The sequence below is a fragment of the Macrosteles quadrilineatus genome, unplaced genomic scaffold (assembly GCF_028750875.1).
Source record: "Macrosteles quadrilineatus isolate MER2022 unplaced genomic scaffold, UCM_ALF_1.0 Scaffold_8__2_contigs__length_117827958, whole genome shotgun sequence".
Lineage (NCBI taxonomy): Eukaryota > Metazoa > Arthropoda > Insecta > Hemiptera > Cicadellidae > Macrosteles > Macrosteles quadrilineatus.
In genome coordinates, this window is record NW_026542601.1 from 51,692,376 (window position 1) to 51,707,400 (window position 15,025).

Consider the following 15,025-nt stretch of genomic DNA (forward strand, 5'->3'; position numbering starts at 1 on the left):
AACAGGATCCGTGCTTAAACGTTTAAGTCGAGAGTTTTAATAAATTCTCTTCACAATTCATTGTGTACCACACATTGTATAGATATTGGCCTATATTCATTTAATCTAGCCAATGTACTATTCATTTTGGAAAAAGATTATTGTAATCATATAATTGACTGATTACTGGAAAATTCTACTATGTTAAGTTTTAATCAACGGTTGAATTAAATTTCACACGCTATGCTTTTTAATTTTTAATACTTTTATAAGATTGCAAAGAGATTTCTACCTTGTCTCAGTATAGCTAGAATTCACAGCCTGGATTTTAAATATTTGGGCTGTTTGGTTTTCAATGTTCATAAAATTAAAACATTATGTACAATTATTCAAATAGCGTTGGAAAATATATTATACCACCAGAGTTACTAGTCCTACGGGTGTGGTGCTTATAAATTTGTAACGTCCTTATTGTACATTTATATTCGTCCTTCGCTGTACCTATGCTGTACATTTGCAATGATTGTAGTGTACATTTGCCATGTCCACGGCAGTGCGTGTAGTTAATATGCCTATCATTGTTGTTTTTATGTTTTGTGTAAAATGTGGGTTTTATTTATTTATTCTGACGACACATCAAGTGGACCCTTTTGTTTCCCTGACGATGGCGGAGATGTTTAAATAACCGCCGTAACATGTGTAGCAAATTTGAAACTACATGTTAAGGATTGTCTGACAAGGTATGTTTAGTCATTATTTGTCACATTAACGCAATCCTAAAGTATCATTTTCAAAATGCCACTATTTTGTTTCTACTAGGGTTAGGGAGCTGAAACTTTTTCGGTATAGTTGCAACCCCTACTTTATAAATTGTGTAGTTTCAGAACTGTTGGCCCATAAATGGGCAAGTAATATAAAATCAAAAGTGTAAACCTCTTCGTGGGACACCCTGTATATAAATGACGATAATGCACTAAAATGAGGCTCTAACTATATGATTTAATTATTTTTTTACTAAAAAGTGTATTTTTATTGGAAACCCTACCTGTGTTGAATTTTAATTCAATAGACACGACATTGGATGGAGATAATTAATACCAAAAATATTCACTTCCTTACATGGATGAAATGTAAAATAACTACAGCAATAAAAAAAATGTCATCTATAATCAAACATCAATTAACAATATACACAAAACAGCTAGTTAGTACCAATATAGTAACTTGAACATTAAGAGCCCCCGTTGGCTTGTCACTGAAGTACATAGAAATCGCATCTATATGGGCCAACTGTAGTATTTTGTTTATTTAATAAGAACATTATTGAATAATCCACTCACAGAGAGTGCTAAGATTTACAATGTTTTTATTTACAGTTACTGAGATATGCCATGTGACATAAAAGATGTTACAGATTACAATCAGTACCTATCACTTTCACTTGGTTCAAATTAAGGTGTATTCAACATAAATCAGTAATTTCTTTAACGCTTGTCCGGAAAATAGTCATTTAAGGCCTTAATTATATATGGTATTGTCATGAAAACGTGTATAATGTTAGAAAATTTGAAATTTTGCTTTTATTATTGCAAAAAATGATGAAACAAAAATTGAGAAGAAACAAAGCCGAGTAGGGCACAGCTGTCAGTTTCTGTAAGCTCTTTTGCAGTCAGCCTCATTAATGTTTGATGAGCTGCAATAGTAGTTGACATTACTGCAGTGTAATTATTAATGGTGTAGCTTTTCAGTTAATGAACTAAACGCATTTAACTTTTGCATTTTATCAAACAATCAGCTGTCATTGATTGGTCCTTCCTTTACCCGTGTTCTTATGCATAGCTAATTGGTATAGGATTACCAGCAAATAGACAAAGACAGCTGATTACTAGTTTGATTGTTATTTCTAGCCTTAATTACTGCACTGCACACCAGGCATAGACTACTGCTAATTGAATATAGTGTTCCGGTTTGCGGTTTCCGCATACATATGAGGTTTTTAAATCACTAATTTGGAACATTTTTAATAATCATTAACAAAGAACCAGACCTAAAACTTTGATGATGTTTGAACACCGAATTTGAGAAGTAGGGTAAAATGTTCCAACTCAACACATATTGTTAGCCCTCAGTTGCAGATGTCCACTTGAATACCTGCTGCCAATACAGTTAGTAGTGTAGTTCAATTTGAGCTGAATACACTACTTATAACGTAAAAACCTTTTATAATCAGCTTTTAGCGAATTTCCCATATAGGGAATAAGCTATTACCGTAGGTCTCATGGTAAGACCTAGACCCGGGACCGATTTACTTTTTCGTTTTGAGGTCCCCAGAGGTCAAAAACACCATCCGTTCAAATTCATATATATATATATATATTTATATATGTGTCCGTTAGCGCGGTAACTCGAGCAAAATTGATCCGATTTTGATGAAATTTGGTACAAACGTGTAAACCTACATTTATTCGAACGAGTTCGCGAACCAGCATAATCGGACCATGGGATCAGGGGTTTATGGGGGGTTTTATGGGGTAAAAATGGGTTTTTCTCATTTTTGACCCTAAAAACTTCAAATTTCTAAATTTCTCTCTAGACCATTTTGAAGAGCTTAAAAAAACAAATAATTTAGTATATTGAAGTGTTTTTGAATGTTCATTGACTACGGAGAAAATTAAAAAAAATTGTAAATTTAAAATTCCCATGTTATTCTTATGGAGAATAAATAAACTGTTGTAGTTTGCTTGTTTATGGATATATTTGAATCAAATTTGGCAATTTGGTTTATTTCATACTAAACTATCAATATTTCAATTGAAAAAACACACCTCAACATCTTCCCCGTAGCAGCAAACCTAACTACTCACTAAAATTAATGTTATTTAAATAGGAAATAAATCTGAAAATGTATAGGGAATATTTTAAAAGAAATCAAGCCGGGTAAATGGAAATTCGCTTAGTATGCAGGTTTGCTGCGACGGGGGTATTTTATTTTAAATATATCATCATAATTGAAGATTTGGTTTAAGACGTGAATTTGTTATTTACTTGTCAAACATTGTGTATGCTATATTAGAACCTCTATTTAAATGTTTTAAAGTAGTATATTCTCATAAATGTATAGTTTATTTTATATTTGAAGGGCACTTACATTTCCTACTTCACTTTGCACACCATAAATAGGTCTAGACTTCTTATAGCCTAGGCCGTATTGTAAAATCTTAAACCAGTTTTGTTTCTTATGGTATCAACATTTGAGTGCGCCGACTTTTACTAGATGTATTTCTGTTGTTTTAGGCTGCATTATTAACATTTTGCGATTTACTGTTATAGTGATAAGTTTATAAATGGATTGTTAAATTTGGTTTGAACAGTTCCAATAATTAACACGAAGAAACCGTAAAAAAATGTCATCTGCATAAAACAGACAAAAATGACCTTAAGATTATTTTTTAGGTATACAAACTTACAGGGATTTTAAATCTACAATGAAAAATGAATGAATTAAATTATCAAAAGTTAAGTCCTTCCGGGAATGTGTAGAAAATATATAGTTGTTGTCCTACTATTTTTTTTTTTTTGCTACACAGCAAATTTAATCTAATAGTTCAATTTTATTGGCCTATTTTAAACAAAAGTTTTGTCATCTGGTGTTCCATACAAAGTGTAAAACAAATTGTAAAATGTTGCATAAAATAAAATATGTATATCTAAACAGACATCAGCAAACTGAATCAAGGGCATACCCAGGATCGAAACTAGGGGGGAGGGCAAGAGTGTACTTGAAACCTAGTGGCATGAAACCCCTAGTGGAGTCACTAGGTGTGGCCCACCAGGGGGGGCCTGGGAGGCCCAGTTAGGAGGGGGGTCCGGGGGTTCCCAACCCCCTCACGGAAAATTGTTATAAACAATATGCTGATAATAGTGTTTTTACGCTATTTTGAGACATTAATAACAAACCTAGCTCGATAATCCAGTGATATAAAGTCATAGTTTATAAAGTGGCTTTATGTCTGTCAATGGGGACAGGTCATGTTGCTTATCTTTACAATACACATTTAACTGTATTTTTTGTGTCCATGCCAACTTTTCACATCCATTTATAACCCCAGAAATGTAGCCGTAGAGCAATTTTCTTCGTTACATTATTGTTGAAGGCAGATGAAAAAAGAAAACAAAATAATGTCACAAAAATTCTAAAAATAAGTTTATATTTGTTCATTATACTACACAAAGTTGTTAGTTTATACATATTGCAAGAAATTGGTCTGTTTATTACTACTTTTGGAATTTTTATTTTATTAAAGAAATAACTTAGAAACTAATGAAAAAATATTGTTAAAAAATCTGTTAACTATCTTACTCATCTTTTCTCGTACTAATAAAATTGTTCTTGAATCTCAATTTTTTATACCTTATCCTGGCTTCTGATCGTCTCTGGGTACGCCCATGAACTGAATCGCCTACGTGAAACGCACATAAAAACATATTTTCAATAGCATAAGAATCCTCACACTATAATAATAATCATATAAAATATTAGATTTTTTTTTCTTAGGGAGAGGAGGGAAAATGCTTTTACGCACACAGGTAGCCAGCCTGTAGTGTGAGACTCCTGAAAATTATCAGACTACTCACTAAAAAACCCCCTCTACTCTGTTGGACACAGACCTGGAATTCAACAGAGTAGAGGGGGTTTTAGCATATAAAATATTAGATTAAACTCGATTAAATTTTAATCTAGGTACTTAAAGTAATATATTTTTATAATATATTGTGAAATTATCAAACAAAAACAATGACAAAAATATTGCAATAAAGAATTGACACTTTTCAAAGCTTTTACATCTACTACAGATATTTTTCATGCAAGTATCAACAAACAAAAGGGTAATCAAACAAGTGTTGTCAAAACCACCTGTGTCAATTAGTAATTCCACTTGTGTTGCTATCATATTGAAGTGGATCATGAAGGCTGTTCATATTGTTGTGTTTTTATGCTCACTGTATCTGATATTTTTGTTCTTCATTTTCAACAGGCCAGAAGCCTTGGTGTCATGTGGATTGTTGTGGCTTGTCTACTACTTGCTGATGTATCGGTGGGACAAAGATATTAGGAGATATTCAGGATTCCCAATCGAAATGTGAATATGAGCTCTTGTGCGGTGGCGGTAGTACCTCCTGATACTTTGTTGGAACAAGAGAAAAAACTGCATCACTGTTAGAACTTTGAAAATTAACTGTTGTGTTGTGTTCTACCTCTTCATGCACGGTTAGTGCTGTATCAACTTCTCATGCAACGAAGGAAAAGAAGCTAACAAATGAATAAGAATTGTATTTGTACTTGTGCACTATTTTCTGATCATTTGCTGGAGTGGAAATAATCACCAATAAGCCATGGATATAAACTGTTGTGGGCTAGTGTAGTGTATCTATTTTTTTTTTTTTTTTTTTTTGCAAACAGAATCAGATGTTTGTGAATGAGGTAATTAGGATACAAATCATAGTGATTAAGTTCGGTAAATAATAACCTGTGATCATACCAAATAGCCTAAATGGTTTTGTAGTTTTACTAGTGACGATTCTAAAACCATTTATGTTGTTAGGTTAGGTAATGAACTACTGTATATGACTATGCAGCTAGTTTACTTTTGTTATTGTTAATGATTTTTTTGTATGAATAAAAATCTTTTATTTTTATTAAATTTTCTCTTAGTTTAGCATTAAAAGAATTATGACTATTTTCTGTTTCTTGTTTTTAAATATTTCTAGTTCACCGGTTTTTTAAATATCCCCGTTGAAGAAAAGCTGCAGATTAAGGGAACATTTGTGTGGTTGGATTTTTACTCAAATACTTCCGGGAACTAGATTTATTTCCTACTGGCAGAATACGCGGGGCTTGGTTGACTTGTAAGCGAATAACGTGCTTACTGCAATTATACTCGTGCTTTGAGTTTATAACGAAAAAAAATTTGCTGAATGAAATAGTAAGGCATCTACCACTCATTTTATAAATAAAATTCTATTGTAAAGTTTATTTTATTTTATAAATTGGGCTAATGCAAAAGAAAATCATTAGTCAGGAATCAAGGTACTGCCGTGCCACCTATGTTAACACCTTATTCACTATAAGGAAATTTGCTAAAAAGTTGTTTTTAAAATCAAATGTGGTCTTGACATTTATCCATCTTGTTATATAGAGAGAACTGGATTATTTTGTAGTATTTATTAAATTTATCTTCTCTATTCTACATCAAAGTAATAAATATCAAGAATAGCATCTTAGAAAGAGCCTTCCATGAAATCAATAGGAGTGATAAACTTACAGACTACCGGTACTAGAAATATTAAAAAGCCATGGAAACTATGTCAATAACTTGAACAATAAAATAACAAAGAATAATTTAAATTATAGTTTTGGAGAGGAACAGCAAATCAGAATTTGTCATGTAAGTCAAAAAGGTAGGTATGCAGTATGCAGGTTTGCCTTTTATATAAGTAGGGTCTATAGCCCTAGTTACAGTAAAACTATTTGATTTTATCTCCAACCATTTTTTTTTATAAATCTAGATTTCATGTGAACATATTATTGTTTAAACAGCATGTATTTTGATCAGCGTGAAATGGCTTCCTGGTACCTCTATTTCCAAACATATAAATGAATTTTCTGAATTGTCATATAAACATTAACAAATTGTCAGCATTGTGAAATAGGTTCTTATTCATCAAATGATGTACCGGACTGCTTGGCAATCAGTCTTTAAACCCGCAAAACAATTTCATTTATGGGTCATGGATCACTTCACTTTCTCAATAATTCGTCAGATATTCTCTGCAGTGTTCATTGCTGAAACTTTTCAAATTGAATTGCTTTCTTTTGAAACTCGATAAGTGTTTAAAATCTCAATCCACAGATCTTTCCAGCTTTTTTCATCCCTTAATTTTGCTAAGCATGTTCGTTAATATTTGGTATAAACCACAATACAGTATTTTCATATTTTGTTACCTGAAATAAGGTATTTTCCAACCGACTGTTATTTTATTTTCTAAATTATTGGTCGCTTTCACGTAATTTTTTAAACTACCTAATACTTTTAATGTGGGCCCATATGAATAGGTTGGAATGTATTTCTTAGTTTGTTTCCAGTGTAATAGCAATTAGACAGTCAAGTTTTCTATTTTTTCAGCACTAAAAGTGAACAAGAAAACTGCTGTCCACCAGTATAATAATGTATCTATGATGGTAAGTTAGGTCATAACTTCTTGTTTTGATATAAAGCATATAAATTTAAAATTTTACTCATACACGAATTGTTTATGGTTTAACCGATTTACTATTGCTACTGTCCCAGCAATACTGGCATGAAATACTAAAACTTCTTCCAAGCTCTAACCTCTGCTCATGAGTATAGATTGCCATGAAACCTCACCATGGTACTGGGGCTCCTTGAGAGTGAGGACCGTGGGAGTCACGTGAGAGTCATTACTTTGCAAAAATCTTCCATTCCAAGCATGTCAACGTAAACATTTTGTGACTTGTAATATTTATTATTATTATTACTTTATTTGAAATTGAATCCATTTTAACAATAAAAGTCTGATTATTAATGTAGAATTTTTTGTACAAAAACAAAATTAAATTATTGATAAATTATTTACTTTCTTGCATTACTTTCTTTATTTTACTTACTACTGAAAACATTATCATCATATCTATATAAAGAATTCTGAAATGTCTGTGTAACAAATTGCCTATTCTTGCATTTTAAACACTGAAATAACAATTACATTATCAATATTTTGGGATACCCCCGACCCCTCCCATTGGGTAAGTTAAGTTTGTGGCATTTCATATTGGATAATCCATGCCCCTCAAATAATTGACCTATAACTTTACATGTGTATTTGGACAACGCCCTCACAAAAAAAATGTAAGGCTAGGACCACTCTGGTACAACAAATACTTTAATCTTCCTTAAGTAAACTTATTATGCAAAACCCAAAAAACTGTTTCAGAAATTAATGTCAGGACGAGGCCAGGATGAATGAAGCTGACGTTTTCTTGTTCATGCTGTTTATTTCATTCTTTGTCATGCTTCTGAATGGGAAAATCAACATGACACCAATTCTTATATTGCTTGTGATTACCATGGTATACATCCTGATTGCCAAACTTTAGTGAGAGATGACAAATTTTACTAGCGATTCGAAAGCTATACACAACATGTGAATAAAATCTTATTTTTACAGTAGATTGATCTTTTTATTTCAATAGTTAGAAAGACCTACCAATATAATTGACAAAAGAGCACTGCTCAGAAGCAAACCAGCAACCTTTAGATTTAAAAGCGAGCACTATTACCTCTTGGTTACCTAGACAATTTCCAGGTACTGAATGTGATTACTGTATAAGTGAAAATATTTTGTATTATGGACTTGTATTTATATAAAATATTCAATAACGGGGTTTCACTTAAATCCTGCTAGTGTACTGCTAAAGTGAAATTTGTTCTTTACAATATTTTTTCCTTTTTTTATTTTTTTCCATCATGTGTCTTTTTGTATCCCTTTACAGAGAGGGTGATTTTATCTTTCACAACACACGTTATAGACATGTTTTCTTATATGTAGTGATATAGTGTATATTGTGCTGGGTTCATAAATGATTGAGTACGCTAGTTAAATAAATAAATGATTGAGTTTTCGAGGTAGTGCTAGAGTGTGCTCTTGTTATCTTAAACCTCTCTCTCACTCAATGATTTTCAAGGAGACTTGATGAGAAAACTCTTTGTAGGAATAAGTACATTTTATTGCAAGAACCAAAACTGGCATTTTCCTTTGTGGGCCCAAATTTCACATGCAAAGCGAAGCCAAGCATGTCAGAGCATGTTTTACACATAAGGAAAAGCTGGGGACGGGAATAAGAAAATCACTTTCGGTGCAAGTTATGATAAACAACGCTTTTTCATCACAACGCAAAATTAAAACTAAAACTTAAAAAATTTAAAACTATTATCACTCTCAGTTTACATTATGATTATATCCTAATATAAAAATAAAATAAAAGGGGTTACAGCAAGCCTACTTAACAGCGTAAGAATTACAAGGGCAGTTTTTGTTAAACTAAGGGCTGGTTTTGTGTATAAATCCATAGTTTGCTTTTACGCAGCAATAAGGCTCATAACCATTTACTGCAGACACCATTTTTGAACAGAATGACACAAATTTCAGCTATGTAGCTGCTATGTATTTCATTTTTAAGCTATTACAGTGGATAAGCATAAGAACCACTTAGTGCTTTCATACTAGAATTTTTACAAACAAATAAATAGCTTGATCAACTCCGCGCATTAAAGAGATTACACCTATTACACACATTGAAATTATAAAATCTTCCAATAAGCACACAAATAAGGAATTAAACCCCCAAATTTGAACAAATTAATGTAGAATGTGTGAGAGAATGTAGCTATATTACTAGCACCAGCTGACTCTTTCGCCAGGATTAATTAAACAACAAAACGTTAAAAGAGTGTATTTTCAAACATATTGACAGTCATGATAGTTTGTTTAGATATTCAACGAGGTCCATTGTTCCATAGACGGGAAGAGGCAGTCGTCGTCGAATAAATAACACATAGAGACACAGTAGTACACCATTTATTACTATCAACAGCCAGTCTTTGATGAGAATGTAGAGCAGAAGGAATGTGGCGAGAACTGTAAGTACGATGATGTCTGCAGCCCTCGTGTGTTGGGGCCGCTGACTTTGAGGTTTATCTTTGGCAATTTCTTCGGCTGCTTCATCCTTTGCAGGCTCTTTTTCGGTTTTGATATCAGGCTTCATGTCTAAAATAATTTTTAGATTAATAACAGCAGTAAACATTTTTTTTACTTGTTCATCCAGTGGCATTTTGTATGATTTTAATTGTTAAGGTAAAGCAGTACCAGTACGTACCTTCAAACTTTTGTAGACATGCCAGGACCTAGCCCGTTCCTCCACCAAGATCCAAAACGCTAACTAAAGCTAGCAAAGTATCCATAACAATTGGATCCATATTGTTGAATTAATTAAGGAACGAAAAAATGTTGCATATTTAAATGTAGGCTACCTACATATATCAGTGATGAATGGAGTGACATGCCTTGTAGGTTTGTTACCGACTAAGATCAGCTGTTTCTTTAGCCACGACTATTTATTAAAGTCTTATGATAAAGGAAAGTTGTTTTAAATTATCAAAAAGACACGCACTATCTACTTTTCTCACGATCTCGATACAAATCGCAAATCTGAATATAAATGTTATAAAAGTTGATGCGTTAAAAAAAGATATTGACATCTATACAAATTTACTCTATTGTTACCGTACGTATGAGTCAACAAGACTGCCGACCATCTTTGATTTTCTACCTATTACGGCAATGTTAGTGGTTGAAGCGTATTACGAGTATATTAAGATTAAAAGTTGCATAATACCTCATTTTAAAGCTACTGAAACCTTGGATGTGACTTGCTATATCTACTTTTTTAAATTATTTATTATTATTTCGTCAAACTAAATAAATATATTGGATTAAACTGTGATTTTTTTCAACATTTAAAACAAAAGTTTTAAAAATCTGAAAAACAATTCACACAAAAAATATATTTAAAAATCACATAAAATTTTCTATTTGGTAATTAAGCTGCATGAATAGGTAATATGCTTCAAGGTGAACAAATTTTTTTGCTGATCGGCGCTCGGACAACCACTGTTTCGCCTGGCATCTGACAGTCAATGCAAAATTATTGACTCCTGCCGACTCATAAATCATTTGATGACTGATTTGACTTCAACCTAACTTCTAACCTAACCTAACCTAGCCTAACCTCAGAATTTATGTTCCAAAACAAACTATTCTAAGTATTTGAGTCATAAAAAAAAATTAAAGCAAACTGTTGCCCTAATCATGTTCAATCATTTTGTAGCAAACAAAATGATTTTCTTTCAGTTCTACAGCAAGTAGAACTGAAAGAACACAAAAAACATCTAAGAAAACATTAAAAGATGTTTTTCTTACATATAACGTCATGAAAGAAATTGTAAGACAGTATAAAGCCTTCCAACGAGGCAAATATAAAATGATGTAGCACTATAAGTTTAAAACGCTTAGAGAGAATACTGGCACACTGGTGTGGATTGTGAATACTGACTTGAGATTGGGAAATAGGATTAATTTACATGACATTCAAATGACATGCTTTAATTGTACCTTAAGAGCGATAAATAGTTTTTCTATTGTAATGTTATTTTTATCCAAATATTTATGGGTCTCTAAAACCAAGAAACATATTTTCAAATAAGAATATTAGCAAACAAATTAAGTAAATACTAGGTGAAACCCATCAAAATCAGCGGTTGCTGTTGAGGTTTCAAATCAAATCATTGAAATAACGGCCAACAAAAACCAATAAAAATTGTTTTTTATTGTTTTGTTAATCAATAACAAATAACTCCATTTTTAGAACGATTTGGGTTGTTTGTAATTCAGTAGCACGCTTAAGGTACGTCCGATCTATATAATCAATAAATCAAATGGAAGCTGGTATTTCACTAAAGGTTCTTAGATCAAAACATGTAAGTTAACGCAATTAGATTTGAGTAAATATAACTAAAATGATTTCTATATCTGAATCAAATGTATGTTTTTTGATTGAGTAATAAGCATCTTGAACTTAACTGATTCAAATGATCAATATATCTCAAATTAAAGCTTTTATTTCTAGAAATATTTTAAGACCAAGACATATAAGATAACTGAAATAAAAATGGAGATACGTATCATTGATTGCAGATAAGTCCTAAAATAATTATAATTATTGTTTATTCTTGATTCAGCCGCGTGCTCTAGGTACGTCGGATCTTAATAATCAATATCTCAAATGAAAGCTTGTATTTCACTGAAGGTTCTTATACCAAAACATATAGGACAATGCAATTAGAACTGGTGAAATACATCTATAATAATTGGAGTAAGAATTAAAAAAAAAATCAAATTTATGTTTTTTGGTCGACTCTTAGATAAATAAATGATGATGCTTGATGGCAAATCTGTGCATGCATACCTTTAATTAAGGGCCAAAACTATGAAAATGGGTCAGGTAGAAGAACCAAACAAACTCCAAAAAGAAAAACCTAATTTAACTCCCAAAAGAAATATTCAAGTAGAAAGTTGCTTTTGTCCATAACTAGAAATACACGTCAGATAAATGAATGCCGATGCTTGATGGTAAATCTGTGTGTGCATACCTTTAATTTAAGACCAAAATTATAAAAATCGGTCGGGTAGAATAGCCTACCCGACTCGGAAAAGATAAAACCAATATTTTTTAATATATAGATTTTACAATTTTTACACTTTTTCCTAAAGTTGTAAGATATTTAGTGTCCCAGTTTAATTTGCCCCCTAATTTTAAAATATCAGCCGATGCAATAAACCTGCACACCAAGCGAATTCCCAATGGCCTGATTGAATTTTTATTCAAATAATTCCTTAAATGTCAGATTCATTCCCTTTCTAAATAGCATCAGTTTAAACGATTAATAAGGTTTTCTGCAACAGGGAAGGGATAAAGTGTGTTTTTTTTTTTTTTTAGATTTAATTAATAAATTTGCCAAATTTTATCAGAATATTCATAAACGAGCAAACCACAACAGTTTACTTGTTCTCCATAAGAATATTGTGGGAATCTTAATTAATTGTTTATTTATTTTTTTTTAACTCTAATAAATAGTTTAGAAATGTAATATCATAGATAAAACATACTCCCTCCTAATATCATAGTAGATTTCCCATCGTTATGGAACAGCTGAAGCCAATTTTATTGTTAGTTCTGTCTGGTGTACTGTTAGTAGATGGCGTGTTTTGTTTACAATTTGTTTCTATTATTTTACAAGTCATTGTTTATGATTAGATAGTTTTATTTGGTTAAACGAGGTGTTAAATTACTGAAATAGCAAGAATCTAATTGTAAACAAAACACAGCTCTACAGAACACCGGACAGAACTAACAGTAAAATTGGCTTCAGCTGGTCCATAAGGATGGGAAATCTACTAAGGGAGTATGTTTTATTTATGGTAATATTTTATGTTTTATAATTTGAGTTTTTGAGGGAAACCCATTTTTACTTAATAAAACTGATCCCATAGTCACATCACACTGGTTATCAAACTTTATCGTGCTAACTGACACACACACAAATATGTACATGTAAATTTGAACAGATGGTGTTTCCTGGCTATGGGGATATCAAAATATAACAAAAATTGGTCCGTCGCCAGGTCTTACTATGAGACCTACAGTAAGCCAATTCCCTATATGGTAAATTCACTAAAAATACTTGTATGAACATTTTTTTTCAGTTAAATTCAGTTCTAAACAACTAGAAAATTGTATGAATATTTCCTTACAATCTTGGTCATTCGGGGGCCATGCTTTTCCACAGAAATCACATATGTCCATGTCTAAGACAACGTAAGAAGGAGGATTTGTGGTTGAACAGGAATCTAGATTTAGGGTCCTGAAACAAGGATCAGGTAATGTAGTAACCAACAGGATTAGGGATAAGGAGGAAGATTACAAGATTTGTACCCATCAAGCTTAAGGATGAAATGACATTGTGGAAATTGTGTTGTCACGCCAAATCTTGTAAACTCACTGTGCTTTGTGCAAAAGATGATGTCAGTATGTATTACAATGAACAATTCGGTATATATAAATATTAGCTTTGAAAACTTTTGGGCTAAAGTTTATTTTGTGGAATAAAAAATTTCTTCCAAACAGAATTTTAACTAACGCATTCTATACCAGTTAAACTACTCCCAAGAACTTCTAAAGAGTAAAAAAGTGTTAGACTCGAGGAAATAATAAGGGTACTAAAATGGCTTTGTTATATAAAATGTAGAGTTAAGCTTAACAACACTGCTTAATTGTGCTTTCTCTACGTGTTAAAAGTAAACATCACAATGTTTACGCAACAATAAAATTAAAATATATGTTTGAAACTCAACTTGTACTTGAATTCAAAGTTTAACTATAATTTTAGATTATAAACACTTTGAATTTTGATGGTACAGCTATGGCATGATTAACAGAAGTTCTAAGAAATTGTTTCCATAGGAATAAAACTAAATTTAAAAGTAAAAAAACTATTAAGAATTTAGTAAGGGATACTGAGTTACTGTTGTCAATGGCAAAGATTGTGATCATTAGGTAAATAGTAATAGCAACATGTTCACCCTTAGCCTATTAAAATGTGTTTCATAGACCGTCTGAAAAATTAATTCCATTTAATTATGTCTAAACAACATATTTTGTTTCATATTTCAATCTCCAGGTAAACTTGAGTTAGTTCTATTAATGATCAGAAAACACAGAGACATTCTTAAGAGAGATTTCTTAAGAGGAGAGTGTAGAGGACATTCTTATTCCTTGAGAAAAAACTGTTTAAGAAGTCATTTTTAATAAGAGAGACCACAATAAACTACCTTTTCCTACCACTGCATGGAAAAAAATTACATTGCCACAGATGTAACCAGTATGCAAAATAGCTCATTTTCGCTCTAGAGCAGGAATGTTCGCCAAATCAGCTGATTTCACAGTTGGCGTTTCTACACTAGCCACAGCCGCAGATCCAGTATGTTAACAACTTGTCTGTTATACATGGCACACAGGTATCTTGTGCCATTTCTTAAGTTAAACGGAGAGTACAAAATTTCTCTTTTATACATATTATCCCAAGATTCCGTTTTAGATCATCTACTGCCACCACAGCAACTTTGTAATAATCTCTCGCGATCACGGATACATCGAGGTTATTTACCGCAAACGAGAGTTATGTTAGTTACGTGAAGACGTTTTGAGATAACAAAGAGGGGCTTGTGGTATTTTGCATTAAAAAGTTTAAATTTTCTGATCCCATACAAAATTTAGTACAATTACTAGCTTTTTTTCGGGTCGTCAAAATTCAAGTGTAGTTCTTAAGTTCTTACTTTTCCCTGTTGGATG

General features: G+C 32.0%; 1 protein-coding gene and 1 long non-coding RNA gene across 2 annotated transcripts in view; one reads left to right on the forward strand and one right to left on the reverse strand.

The window, feature by feature from the left end:
• The first annotated feature begins 6,355 nt into the window (after positions 1 to 6,355).
• Positions 6,356 to 8,228, forward strand: LOC128999349 (uncharacterized). Its single transcript, XR_008491282.1, has 3 exons — positions 6,356 to 6,438; positions 7,164 to 7,219; positions 7,993 to 8,228. It is a non-coding gene; the product is annotated as an uncharacterized LOC128999349 (long non-coding RNA).
• Positions 8,229 to 9,627: 1,399 nt separating this feature from the next.
• Positions 9,628 to 15,025, reverse strand: part of LOC129001829 (cyclin-D1-binding protein 1 homolog) — a 39,508-nt gene continuing 34,110 nt past the window's right edge. The window contains exon 9 of the mRNA XM_054429278.1: positions 9,628 to 9,825. Coding sequence (XP_054285253.1) covers positions 9,813 to 9,825 — 13 coding nt within the window. The 3' untranslated portion in view covers positions 9,628 to 9,812. The remainder of the gene's footprint in view (positions 9,826 to 15,025) is intronic.